The sequence below is a fragment of the Monodon monoceros genome, unplaced genomic scaffold (assembly GCF_005190385.1).
Source record: "Monodon monoceros isolate NGI ecotype Baffin Bay Population unplaced genomic scaffold, NGI_Narwhal_1 Super_Scaffold_12, whole genome shotgun sequence".
NCBI lineage: Eukaryota > Metazoa > Chordata > Mammalia > Artiodactyla > Monodontidae > Monodon > Monodon monoceros.
In genome coordinates this window covers 1,521,023-1,533,346 of record NW_021703768.1, presented here as the reverse complement: position 1 = coordinate 1,533,346, position 12,324 = coordinate 1,521,023, and the positions used below count along the sequence as shown (strand labels likewise).

At 61.6% G+C, this 12,324-nt stretch overlaps 1 protein-coding gene across 1 annotated transcript in view; it reads left to right on the top strand.

Annotated features, from left to right (window-relative positions):
* Nucleotides 1-12,324, top strand: part of LOC114891724 — a 39,342-nt gene that overhangs the window by 1,579 nt on the left and 25,439 nt on the right. Inside the window, exons 3-12 of the mRNA XM_029215986.1 lie at nucleotides 1-103; nucleotides 446-579; nucleotides 789-875; nucleotides 968-993; nucleotides 2,130-2,305; nucleotides 2,524-2,648; nucleotides 4,541-4,762; nucleotides 9,909-10,084; nucleotides 10,477-10,578; nucleotides 11,602-11,726. Coding sequence (XP_029071819.1) covers nucleotides 1-103; nucleotides 446-579; nucleotides 789-875; nucleotides 968-993; nucleotides 2,130-2,305; nucleotides 2,524-2,648; nucleotides 4,541-4,762; nucleotides 9,909-10,084; nucleotides 10,477-10,578; nucleotides 11,602-11,726 — 1,276 coding nt within the window. The remainder of the gene's footprint in view (nucleotides 104-445; nucleotides 580-788; nucleotides 876-967; nucleotides 994-2,129; nucleotides 2,306-2,523; nucleotides 2,649-4,540; nucleotides 4,763-9,908; nucleotides 10,085-10,476; nucleotides 10,579-11,601; nucleotides 11,727-12,324) is intronic.

The following is a 12,324-nucleotide window of genomic DNA, read 5'->3' as shown; positions in this document are numbered from 1 at the left end:
ACCCAGCCGTCCCTGCAGGCCCCGGCAGTAGGGCCGCCACACTGCTTGGAGGAAGTCAGCTTTCCAGCGCCCGGCCTGCCCGGCGCCGTGACTCCCCAGGAAGGTGCGTGGGGCATGGGTGGCTGGAGCCTGCGAGAGGCCGCCTCTGTGGACGGAGAGGGGACGTGTCCCTGTCCACCCTCCCTGTCCCCACCAAGGAAGGATCGCGATTGGTGATTGGCCGCACTCAGGGCCTTCAGATAGGAGTCCTTGGACACCACACTCAGGAACCAGGACTTTCTGGAGCTTAGGAATCGAAACGATGTGGCGAGAGGTGGTGGGGGAGGAGAGGCCCTGAGCCAGTGGGCTGGCCATCCTTGTGGCCTGAGCTGCCCACTCGGCACTGTGTCCACATGCCCCGTGCTCCCCTACTTGCCCCTGCTGTGGCCCTTCCGTGGCCTTCAAGGGGGCACCCGGGGCGTCAGGCTGGGGGAGCGCAGCCCAGACAGAGGCGCCCACACCCTGGACAGAGCCTGGAGTCTCGGCTCTTGGGTCAAGTGTGAGGACGAGGTTATAATGGACGCCCTGGCCTCCCCCGGCGTGAGCTGCTGAAGCAGTGGGTCGGGGGCACGAGCCCACCGCCTTTTCACCGAGGGCTGAAGTTCTCCAGGCTCAGGCACGGGTGGTGAGGGTCCCTCCTGAGGGTCTCTTGGGCCTGCCCTTGTGCCACCCTGCCGCGCCCCTAGAGCTGGTGATGCGTACCGGGGGCGGGGCCCCGGCTTTGTGACACGTCTTGGGTGTCCACTTAGTGTTGCCAGGAGACCCGGCTCCCCTCACATGGGCTTGGGCTGAGCGAGAGGCACTTTGCGTTCCCGCTCATCCAGGACCTGCGAATTGTGAGAGGAGTGAGGAGAGTGTGTTCTGGCTGCGCGTCCGGCTGCGGGGAAGGCGGGTGCTCCGCCCCTCTGCTCTGCCCCTCCGTCTGCAGGGAGTCCAGGACCACGTGGGACGCGGGTGAGACACGGGTCCAGAAGCTGCCAGGATCTGTGCTGGGGGACGGTCAGAAAACGTGCTCACAGAGGTCGTGGCTGGCTCAGGACGCAGCGTGCAGCCAGCCCGATGCCCTGTTCCGGGGAGGGTGGGGACGGGGTGGGGACAGTGTGGATGGGGTGGGAACAGACTGGGGACGGGGTGGGAGGGGCTCTGTCTGCACTGCGGACAGGTGAGTCAGGAGACCTGGGACACCCCTGCTTCCATGGCGACCACAGCCTGTGAATCTTGGCCATGGTCGTGTCGGGGGCCTGGAGGTGACAATGACCTTACGGGTCATCCCAGCACCAAACACAGACTGGAGCCCCAGAGAAGATGGAAAACAAGATGCAGGAACCAAAGTGGGGCAAAAAGTGGACCCAGGCACCATTATGCCCCAAACAGGGCTAATTTCCTGAGCCCAACACCAGCGGTCTGCCCTGTAGTGAAGCCAGAATGACCCAGGGGAGGTGGCGCCAGGACAGGGCACGGAGGGAGAAGGCGGCTGTTACCAGGGTGGGCAGGGGCAGAAGATGGCCCCAGGGCCCCGGCCCAGGAAATGGCCTGGAAAACACCGAGCAGTGAGGAACGAGCCCAGAAACCTGAGGGTGTGCAGCTGTGGTGAGTGCTGTGTGCTGTGTCGGTATGTCTGTGTGGCGTGTGTGGTGTGTGTGTGTGTTGTGTGCGTGCATGCGTGTGTGTGTATGTGTGGTGTGCGCGTGTGTGGTGTGTGTGTGCATGTGTGCGTGTGCGTGCATGTGTGTGTGGTGTGTGGTATGTGTGTGTATGTGTGGTGTGCATGTATGTGTGTGGTGTGTGTGTGCATGCGTGCGTGTGCGTGCATGTGTATGTGGTGTTTGTGTGTATGTGTGGTGTGTGGTGTGCATGTGTGTGTGTGGCGTGTGGTGTGTGTGTGTGCTACGTGCTGTGTCTATATGTCTCTGTGTGGCGTGTGTGGTGTGCGTGCGTGTGTGGTGTGTGTTGTGTGTGGTGTGTGCGTGCATGAATGTGCGTGCACGTGCGCGTGTGGTGTGTGTGTGTGGTGTGCGCACGTGTGTTGTGTGCGTGCATGAATGTGCATGCACGTGTGTGTGTGGCGTGTGATGTGTGTCCGCGTGCAGCAGCAGCGTGGAGCCGCGTCTCAGGACGGGCGGGGCAGGAGAGCCTGTCGCCGCGCCGGTCGCTGGGCCTGAGGGGTTCCAGTTGCGCCGTGCAGCGGTGGCCATGGCGGCGGGGGGACCTGGCGCCTGGCGGGGTGCTGAGTGGAGAGGAGCCGGCAGGACGAGCCACAGCCGCGGTGAGAGGTGGAGCCGGACAGGAAGGCGGGGACAGTCCCGTCTTGGGGCAGAGGGCTCGGCCCCACGTGAACATTCTATGGATGACGAGCGCTCGCGGCCCTGCGTGGCTCTCATCACCCCGCGTGTCCCCTCGGCCGCAGGGTGCGGCTCACGAGGAGAGGCGCGGGACGAGCATGGGCCGCGGCCCCTCCACCCCGTCTGCTCTCTCCTCCCCCAGGTCCTCTTGTTCAGAACAACCCAGCTGATCCCGACGTCCCAGCGCGGGGCCTGGAGAGGAAGGACTTTGGCCACGGTTGCCAGGTCTGCATGCAGGAGGCCCTGGGTCAGGGTCGGGAGTCCCGGGTGCCACCTCGCATCACCACATGGCAGGCCTGCTGACGGGCTGGCGGGTGTCCGCGCGGCCAGCGCCGTGGGCCCCGGCTTTCACTGAAGACCCACCCACTCGGCCCTGCATTCTGAACTTGAGGTGCCCGGGGTGTCAGGGTGACTCTCAGATCTGATGGAGTAAATCTTTTCAGAAGATCTCTGGGAGAAGGTGAGTGGGTGCACTTGAGTCTCCACGCCTCCCGGGGGCTTGCCCTGTGTCACCTTCAGTGACAGGCTGGCTGGTCCATCTCAGGACAGAAGACTCAGCACTTGAACTTTATAAATGCCAGTTACATTGTGTCATAGGTAATCTCATTGTTTCTTCTTCCGGGAGACCTGTAGGACTCTGTGTCCTCGAAGTTCTCACTTTCACCACCATAGATATATTCTTTTTTCCACTGTCTGGTTCTTGGAGTATAATTTAGGACTAAAGTCTTAAATCTCCTTGCACTACGGACATTGCTTCACTTTTTTTCTTTGTTTCTTCTCTTACGCCCTCTTCCTTTTCCTCTTCTGGAAACCCTGACAGACAGACATTGTGTCTGTGTCACTTAAATTTGCTCTCACAATTATCCCTTCCACACGTTTCTGTTTCAAGATCTGCAGTAATCCCTTGATGTGACCTTCCACGTGACAGGAGTTTGATTTTTGGCAACATCTTTTCTGCTAGTTGGCCCTTCCATCTGAATGCTTTCATCTGGGAATCATGTTTCAATACCAAGCCTGCCTTTCTGGGTTCTGAACCCCTGGTGCCTTTGTTGTGTTGTACAAATGTGCTATTAGATGCTCGTGAAACCCACGCAAACTCAGGGCTGCTGCGTCCCAACGTCCACACAGCGTCACATCCAGAAGACCAGAGCAGATGACCAAAAGCTGTGGCCAGCAGCTGAAACCTGCTCTTAGGACAATCCCCAAGGGGAAGTCACAGCTCACAGAAAAAACAGTCTTAGAATATTTTTCAACATTTCTGTCTCTTCCTAAAGTAACACATTAATATCAGCTATATTTTCTGTGCACTTCTTTCTGAAGACAATGAAGGCTGTGCACAGGGCCTTCTGACCTCAAAGTTCCACCTGTAATAGCTGTTAACATCCTTCCCCCCTCCAACACCCCCAAACACCCGACAGCCACCCTGGCCACGTCCTTCCCTTTCCCAGTGGCCCTGCCCACCTGACTGGCCGGAAGGGCCACGGTTCCCTCCCACCCCTGGAGGGCCTGTCCCTGTGGAAGGAAAAACACAGGACTCTGGAAATGTGGCCTCTCCTGCCACAGGGGAAACCTGCAAGATTTCTGGTGGATGAAAGTGTCACATGATCACACCAGCTAAAGCTGGCTTTTCCTGCTCCCCTCTCGGTTTCCCCGGGGGCGAGGACCTTTTCCTCACCGGGTCCCCCGTATCCCATGAGCCCTCGGTTTCCCCGGGGGCGAGGACCTTTTCCTCACTGGGTCCCCCATATCCCATGAGCCCTCGGTTTCCCCGGGGGCGGGGGCCTTCTCCTCACCGGGTCCCCCATATCCCATGAGCCCTCGGTTTCCCCGGGGGCGGGGGCCTTCTCCTCACCGGGTCCCCATATCCCATGAGTCTTCTGATGGGGCGTGTGCATCTGTAAACCAGCCCCCGGCATCATTACTGCAAGTGGCCCCCAGGCCATGAGGGGCTGGTAGCTGCCCGCCCTGCGGTCATGGTGGGGGGTAGGGGGGTGCCCTTCGTTCCTCATCCAGGGGGCCACACCCCCCCAAGAGCTGTTTTCCGCAGCTGTGATGTCACCGGGGCCCCGGGCGATGCTGGGCCGTGGGTCCCGCCCCCAGAGTCCCCGGGCCACGAGGGCAGGAGCCCATGGCCTGCCATGCCCCGTCCTGTCTTGCAGATGGCGTTCTGGGCCAGGATCTCGAGGCTCCTCCTGCCAGGAACCGCGTCCAGGAGGAGCACAAAGACTGTGCCCCCCCAGCGGTCCAGGGTGAGTGGCTGGTCGCAGCCCGTCCACTACTTGCAGATCGTGGCCTGGATCGTGTTCCTCATTCTGGTCTTCACCACCTTTGGCATCTTCATTCCCCTCCTGCCACCCGAGTGGAGATACATTGCCTACAGTGTATCCTTTGACTGGGGGCATTGCTGTCGTCTAAGGGGGGGCGGGGCTCCCAGAGGGGCCTCCAGCAGGCCTGGCTCCGGGCCGCCCTTGGAGGTGGTCAGACCTGTCCTCTGCCCCGGCTCCCACTGTCACAGTGCTGGAAACCCCACAGCTGTCCTCCAGGCAGCTGCTGGCTCGGGGTCTGGGCTACAAATGCCCACCAGTGCTGGGGCAGGGAGAGGGTGCCCAGCCGGCAGCAGGGGTGGGAGGGTCCCGGGTAGACAGAGACCCCAGGAGTGGGGGAGCCGCAGACGGGCCACGCACTTTCCCAACCATGGCTAAGCAGTCAGTCTGTGTTGTCCAAGAGGAATGATGGGTTTTAATAAGGACTTGAAGAGCTCGCGTGCCCCCGCGAGTGTCAAGTATGTGGAGCCGAGGCGCTGCCGTCTGTGATAACCTGGGGTGGCTGTGTTCTGGGCGAGAGACGTCTGCTCTGAATGCTGGGGTGTGCGTCAGGGTGGGCGTCAGGGTGGCGCGGGACTCCACCAGGAACCCCGGCCCTCACAGTGAGGGTCGCCACACATTACAGCCAGTGGACAGGCTGGGCTGCTGCGAAGTGGGTGTTGGAACCAGCTTCTAAGAGTGGGGTGTTTTCACCTGTGGCTACACTGCCTGCCTCTTCTCCTAGGCTGCCCCATGCCCCTGGCCAGGTGCGTGTAAGTGGTGGGGCTCGGGCGCGAGGGAGGTGGCAGGACCAAGAAGGGCCCTCTGTCTCCCGGGGCCTCCCAGCCCCTTATCATGGCGTCTTTCAGTTTTGAAGAAGTGGAGAGAACAGTGTGATGGACCCCAACTACCAGGTACTCAGCTTCAACAGTTAAGATTTTGCCAGTGTTGTTTCATATCTCACACACATACACTGAGTATCTTTAAAAATCCCGGACATCATGAAATTTCACTGGAATGCCCCAGTTTGCATCTGACGAAGACTTTTGTCTCCACACCACCATTCTTCTTATCTCACCTTAAAAATCCCATGGGAAGTTACCAAGATTGACACTTGTCATTTTGCAGAGGTGGGGCCCCCCTGAGCCCCAAAGGCCCCCCTGAGCCTCAATCAGTCAGAAAAACCAGGGCATCTGCTTGGAGTGCCTCTCACTCAGATGAGGCCCATTTTTTGCCCCTCGAGGTCATAGAGATAGATTTCTTTGTGATAATGTTTGCGATGATCAATTTCCTTAATAGGAAAAGAGCTCTTCAGCTTTTCTGTTTCATCTTCTGTTTTGGCAAGTCATGTTTTTCAAGAAATTTTAGTATTTTGTCTAAATTGTCAAATTTCTTGGAATAAAATTATTCGCACTATTTCCTGTTACCTGTAGGATCTGTCGTGATGCCACACAGCAGTGGGGCATCAGTCTTCCTAGGGTTTATCGCTTTTATCGATTATTCAAAGAGTCTGCTTTTGGACTTTTATTTTTACTATTTATTTTCAACGTATTGTGGCTTTAATTTCCTCTTTTTCTACCTTCTTTTTTTCTTTTAAGATTGATTTTTATCTATTTATTTATTTATTTTGGCTGTGCCAGGTCTTTGCTGTGGCACGTGGGATCTTCATTGTGGCACGTGGGATCTCTTAGTTGCAACAAGTGAACTCTTAGTTGCAGCATGCAGGATCTAGCTCTCCGACCAGGGATCAAATGCAGAGTCTTACCCGCTGGACCACCAGGGAAGTTCTGTTTTTTCTACCTTCTTGAGGTGGAAACTTAGGCCATTGATTTTAGACCTTTTTTCTTTTTGTCGTATCTGAAGCTATAAGTTTCCCCGTAGGTGCAAGCACACACAGACCTACAAACACACAGATACACACACACAAATATACATACACTGCACAAGTCACAAACCAGCCACACATATGGGCACCCGCTCTGTCACACACACAGAGGCACAGAGGCACAAAGATGGAGGCCAGAGGTCCAAGCTGGTTTGGCAGGGCCTTGCTGCCTCTGAAGTTCCCAGGACCTGTCCCAGCTCTGGTGGCCTCAGGCATCCCTTGGCTTTAGATGCCGCCACCTCTGCGTCCTCACAGGGTTGTCCCGCTGTGCGTGTCTGAGGCCTGATCTTCTCCTCTTCTAAGGACACCAGTCCTGTGAGATCAGGACCCACCATAAGGACCTCATCTTAACTTGATCGTCTGCAAAGACCCCACCTTCAAGTAAAATCATCCACAGTTCCTGGGGTTAGGACTTCACCATCTTTTGGGGACACCGTTCAGCCTCACCTGTGGGTCTTTGCTTATGTGCTGGCTATGATGCTGTGTCTTCATTCTCTTTTGACCCAAAACTTAGCTGAGTCTTGGCCCTTGGAGCCTTTCTGAGTGTCCCCGGGTGCTTTGTCCAGTAGCCACTGTGAGCGCTTACCTGCTTTGCGCACAGCAAGGAGCCCCGGGGTCAAGTGCACCCCGTCCCACATGGACGGCCATTTCTCCCCAGAGGCCTGGTCCCCTGGTGGGCCCCTTGCCTCTGGGTGGCTCAGCACCCAGTCTGTGTGGCCCCCTCCTGCCTGTCCCAGCGGTGGATGCAGGATGGCGTCCCTGTCTGTTCAGAGCTCAGACGACCTTCAGGACATGTTTTCTGGTCCAGTTTCCTGCCCCCCAGACCCGCCACTGCCCCAGCGATGTTCCTCAGGCCACGGCAGCCGCACTGGGGCGCCATGCTATGGCCACTAGGGGGCGCCAGCGTCCCTCGGCGCCTGCAGGGACCCAGGAGCAGGGAGGGCAGGGTCCCGGGTCAGGGCCGCGTGTGGCATTCCGTGGGCCCGGTGGAGACAGGGAAGCGTCAGCAAGGCTGCAGGAGCAGCGTGGGGGTCACCGCCCAGGAGCCTGGCCGCCCTCGGCGTGCGGAAGGCACCGGCCGGGGTGGGGCTCCTCTGGGACCCGGGCGGCGGGGGGGGGGGGGGGGGGGGTGTGTGAGGCAGCTCCGCGGGGGCCCCGCCCTCCCGCTGCAGGACCGGCGAGGCAGCCGTGTGACAGGGCGGGCATCCTGGGCTGGCGCCCGGTGCTGCTTGTTTACTGAACAAAGATAGTTGCTAGGGGACCGCTGCGTCCTCAGAACAGCTCGGGGCCCTGCTTTGCAGGGGAAGTGAGACGGCAGACCGGGTTCTTTTTATTATTTACTTGAACCTAAGACGCTCCTGAGATAAAATTACATCGAAAGTGAAAGCTGGCAGCTTGAGGGCGCGCCACCCCGCCTGTGGCACCTTCTCTTCTGGGGGCTCAGTGACGGCCACTGAGTGTGTGAACGACAGCGGGAATGGCCGGGTCGTCTCTGGCAAGCCAGACGCGGGCAGGCAGGTGGGGCCACGCGTGTACCTGTGGCAGACGCGTGACGTCTGAGGGGCCGTGGCAGCTTGGCCCACCGCGTCTGGATCTCGGGATCCCCCGGGCACCTGCAGGTTTAGGGGCTCCGCAGGGCTGCCTGTCAGGCTTGGGTTGGGCCCCCGGGCACCTCCACCGTGAGGATGAGGGTCTGAGTGTGGGCTGCAGTCCCCCCGCTCTCCCTGGCGGCGGTCTCGTGTGGAGCCGAGTGTGGACGTGCGGACAGAACCCGTGGGCCACACTGGGCTCCAGCCTCCCAGCTGCCCTCCTGGCCCCCGCCCCCCGGCGTCTGATGGGGACAGTCCTACTCTAGCTCTGCAGAGCAGGGCCGCACCTGGGCCGCAGTGCGACTTCCTGCCACATCTCCTGTCCCGGGCCGTGCCCCCGCCTGTGTCCTGCGCTCGGGACACGCTCCCGTCACCTCAGCAGCCACACACACAGCGCTGCGTCGGCTGTGCCTCAGGCCTCGGGAAGCGGGCGTAGGGGCACCAGCGAGCCCGGACCGTGCTGGCATCTCCAGACGGGACCGTGCAGGCTGGCCGCTGACCACCTCCCACTGCCCCACACCCTGCACAGGAGCGTGGCTCAGTCTGCTGGACGGCAGGGGCAGGGAGGTCCAGGCCACAGGAAGGGCGTCCCTGTGTGGCACCGAGGGATCCGGTCAGTCCCGTTCCCTGTGTAGGTCCCCCGGCCTGGCTGGTCCTCGGCTCTCACGCCCTCACCGTGGTCTCTGCGCCCCCTGGCTGGGCCGGGCCTCTGTTGCCCCACGCCTGGCACCCACGGCCCTGGGTGTGCACTGGAGGCTGGAGGACAAGGGAGACCAAGCAGCTTTGGCCAGACCAGCCCCCCACTGAGGCTCGCCGTGCAGCAGGGATGCTTGGTCCAGGCAGGACCGCGCCTGTGAGCACAAACTGGGGCTGAGCATTACAGGCAGGGCCAGCAGGCCGTGGACCCCGACGGCGGTGCAGCCTGAGAAGGACCCCAGAAGAGGGGCCTCCTTGCTCAGAGTCTGCACTGCCGGTGGGCCTCTGTACAGGCACCGTAGACCCTGTGCACACGTGGCCTTGCCACGAGACCCTGTGGGTGGGCGGAGAGAGGCATCTCCCCACCACGCCCAGGCTGCCCTCGCAGGAGCTAGACCTGTGAACCCGAACCCTCCCGGCTCAGAACCTTCCTGGGAAGCAGGGCAGGGCTGATGCGGAGGCCAGGCCGACACTTCCTCCCCTTCTGTTTGGTTTCCATGGGGACAGTGTGTCAGTCCCTGAAGAGGAGGTGGAGAGGGTGGGATGTGAGGAACAGATTTTACCCTGGGAGCCCTGGAGGGCGTAGGCCTGGGGGTTCCTGGCTGGGGGGAGAGAGCGAGACAGAGACAGACAGACAGACGGCCCCGGCCCACTCACCACAAAGGCTCGCTGGGGGTATTGGAGCCCTCCCTCCCTCCCTCCCTCCTTCTCCTGATGGCACACATGCTCAGTGTGGCCTCCCCGCCCCAAGGAGCTCCACCACCCGGCTTCGGCACCAGGCTTGGTGCCCGCGGACGCACACAGGCCTCTCCCGCTGTCCCGGTGAAGCTCCACTGGGGTTGCGGGGCCACGGCCTCCAGCGGACCCTGCTCTGTCCCTCAAGGACAAAGGACTCGGGTGGGTTCTGCTGGGCACGCCGGTGCCAGAGGGTCCACTCCTATTCCCGGCCAGGCACAGGCTCCCGTGGCTGCCTGGGGCCTGGACACCTAGCCGCCCGGAGCAGAGGCCCCTCACGCGTGCCGCGCAGGCCGAGCTGTCCCTTGACTCCCCCCAGGTGACTGGCGGGATTTGCCTCTTCCACCTCTTGGTCCACCTGATTGTTCTTTCCATCGATCCGGCCGACGCCAACGTCCGCCTCAAGAACTACTCACGGACTGTGTCGACCTTCGACCGGTCCAAACACGCACACGTCATCCAGAGGCAGTACTGTCACCTGTGCGAGGTCGCCGTGTGAGTGCCCGGCTGTGTGAGGGGCCCCCCCGCGCCGTCCCGCAGGGGTGGGCTGGGCTCAGGCGTACCTGGTCCCCAGCAGCCGATGGGCACCGCCCCTTTTGCAGAGAAGCAGGGGCCCCGACACGCAGCCCCCCGCCAGGCCGGGGCAGGAGCGCTGTAGCCTTGGGTCTCACACAGGCCTCTGCCCCCCGACCGGATCACAGCCCGGGGCTGCTCAGGGCCCCAGGGGTGTCAGTAGGCGGCCAGGAGGGATCTGACTCAGCCTCCGGGCCTCAGGCCCTGGCGCCTTGTGGCCGCCGCGCCCGCCCGGGCAGGCACCCACCGCGTGGGTTTGGCCCTGTAGGCAGACAGGGGCTCTGACAGGCTGCCCCTCCCAACCTTCCTTCCAGGACTGTGAAAGCCAAGCATTGTAGCACCTGCAACAAGTGTGTCTCAGGCTTCGACCATCACTGCAAGTGGCTGAACAACTGCGTGGGGAGCAGGAATTACTGGTGAGGGTTCTCCCCACCCGGGACGTCGGGCCTGGGGCAGCACTCAACCCTCACGCGGCTCGCTCCTGCCTCCTCCGGGACGTGCCTCCTTAAGGGGCCTCCTAACTGGCGGAGCACCTCAAGGTCCACCTGCCGAGGGGACGGGTGAGAGGTGTGGCCCTGCCGTGCAGAGCACCGAGGGGGCCGGAAGTCCCGACAGCGGCTCCGAGCGCGCAGAGCTGGCTGAGAGGGCTCTCCTGGCAGGCGCCTCCCCGTGTCCACCGGGCAGGGTCGGCAGGACGGGGGGGTGGGGGGGCCTGTGCGGGGTTATCCGGGGCATTGGGGGAGGACCTCAGGGCAGGCATAAGGGGACTTCAGGTGAACTACAGACACTGTTTAACACTGAAAATGTTAAAGGTATAACAGCGGAAAGACTAAGGGAAGGCGTTTTAGTGGAACCGTATTCCAGGAATTGCCACCCAGGCTTTATTTGTTCTGACGGGAAGGCCATTCTCCGTGTCTTTTGTGCGCAGAGCGCAGCAGTGATTTGGGTCTAAAACCGAAGCACGCAGCCCTGACGGGTGTGCCTTTCGAAGGCAGTGTGGCCCTGCTCCTCGGCGCTGGCATCAGTACCCCGGCCGGCTGTGCCCTTGGCGGTGGCTGGGAGGGAGCCGGGTCTGAACCAGGGGGCCCGGGAGGGACTGGCTTGGACCAGTCGCACCCTGTGTCTGAGCCTCCGTCTCCCTCTTGCGAGCTGGGGTGCTTAGCGTTAGGGTTAGGGCCCTCCTCAGGCCTCCTGTAGGACCGAGTGAGATCTCAGGTGCGTGTTGTGGAGACGTGGGTCTGTGCGGTCACCCCGAGAGCAGGAGAGAGAAGCCCAAAGGCTGGGAGCCAGAGGGGGAAGGGCTGCGGGACGGCGGCCGGGGCACACCCTCAGCAGGGGCGACCCCGGGTCGCGCACGCTGCCCTGGGCCCCGGCACGCGTGCCGCCTGGCTCCCCGGGCCCGGGCTGTGCAGCCGCCCGAGCAGGCTCTCCTCCCACAGGTACTTCTTCACCTCAGTGGCCTCAGCTGTGGCCGGACTGCTGTGCATGGTCGCCACGCTGCTGTACATCTTCACCCAGTACTTCATCAACCCCGCCGGGCTGCGCACCGACCCACGCTACGGGAGTGTGTGCTGCCCCGCGCCCAGGCCTGGGCCTCCCCTCCCGCCCCCTTCCCTTTGGGGGGCCACGTAGGGCAGCCCGGGGTCGAGCAGCTGTCCAGGATGAGTTGTGGGGTGAAGACGCTTGAGCTGGAATTCGGTCTTCACTGGCCAGCACACGACCCTTCTCTGTTTTTCTTCACTTAATTGTTGGAAGCTGCGTGGCTGTGGTGTCAGGTCCCCTTGGGTCACAGAGGACTGTATCCTGGAAATGCCCCAGGTGGTGGCTCTGACCTTCCAGCTCTAGTTAGAGTGGGGAGGGCCCAGCGGGGCAGCGCAGTGGACGCTGGGGTCAGGCTCTGTGACCTGGGCACCTAGTTACCCTCTCCCAGCTTTACCTCTCAGATCCATAAAGTGGGTCGTGATACCCACCGCAGTCAGGAGGGGCTGCAAGGGTACTTAGGTCAGGCAGAGCACACCTGGGCAAGGAGGAAGGGCTCACCTGGGCAGGGAGGGGCTCACCTGGGCGGGGGAGGTGCTCACCTGGGCAGGGAAAGGCTCACCTGGGCAGGGAGGTGCTCACCTGGGCAGGGAGGGGCTCACCTGGGCAGGGAGGGGCTCACC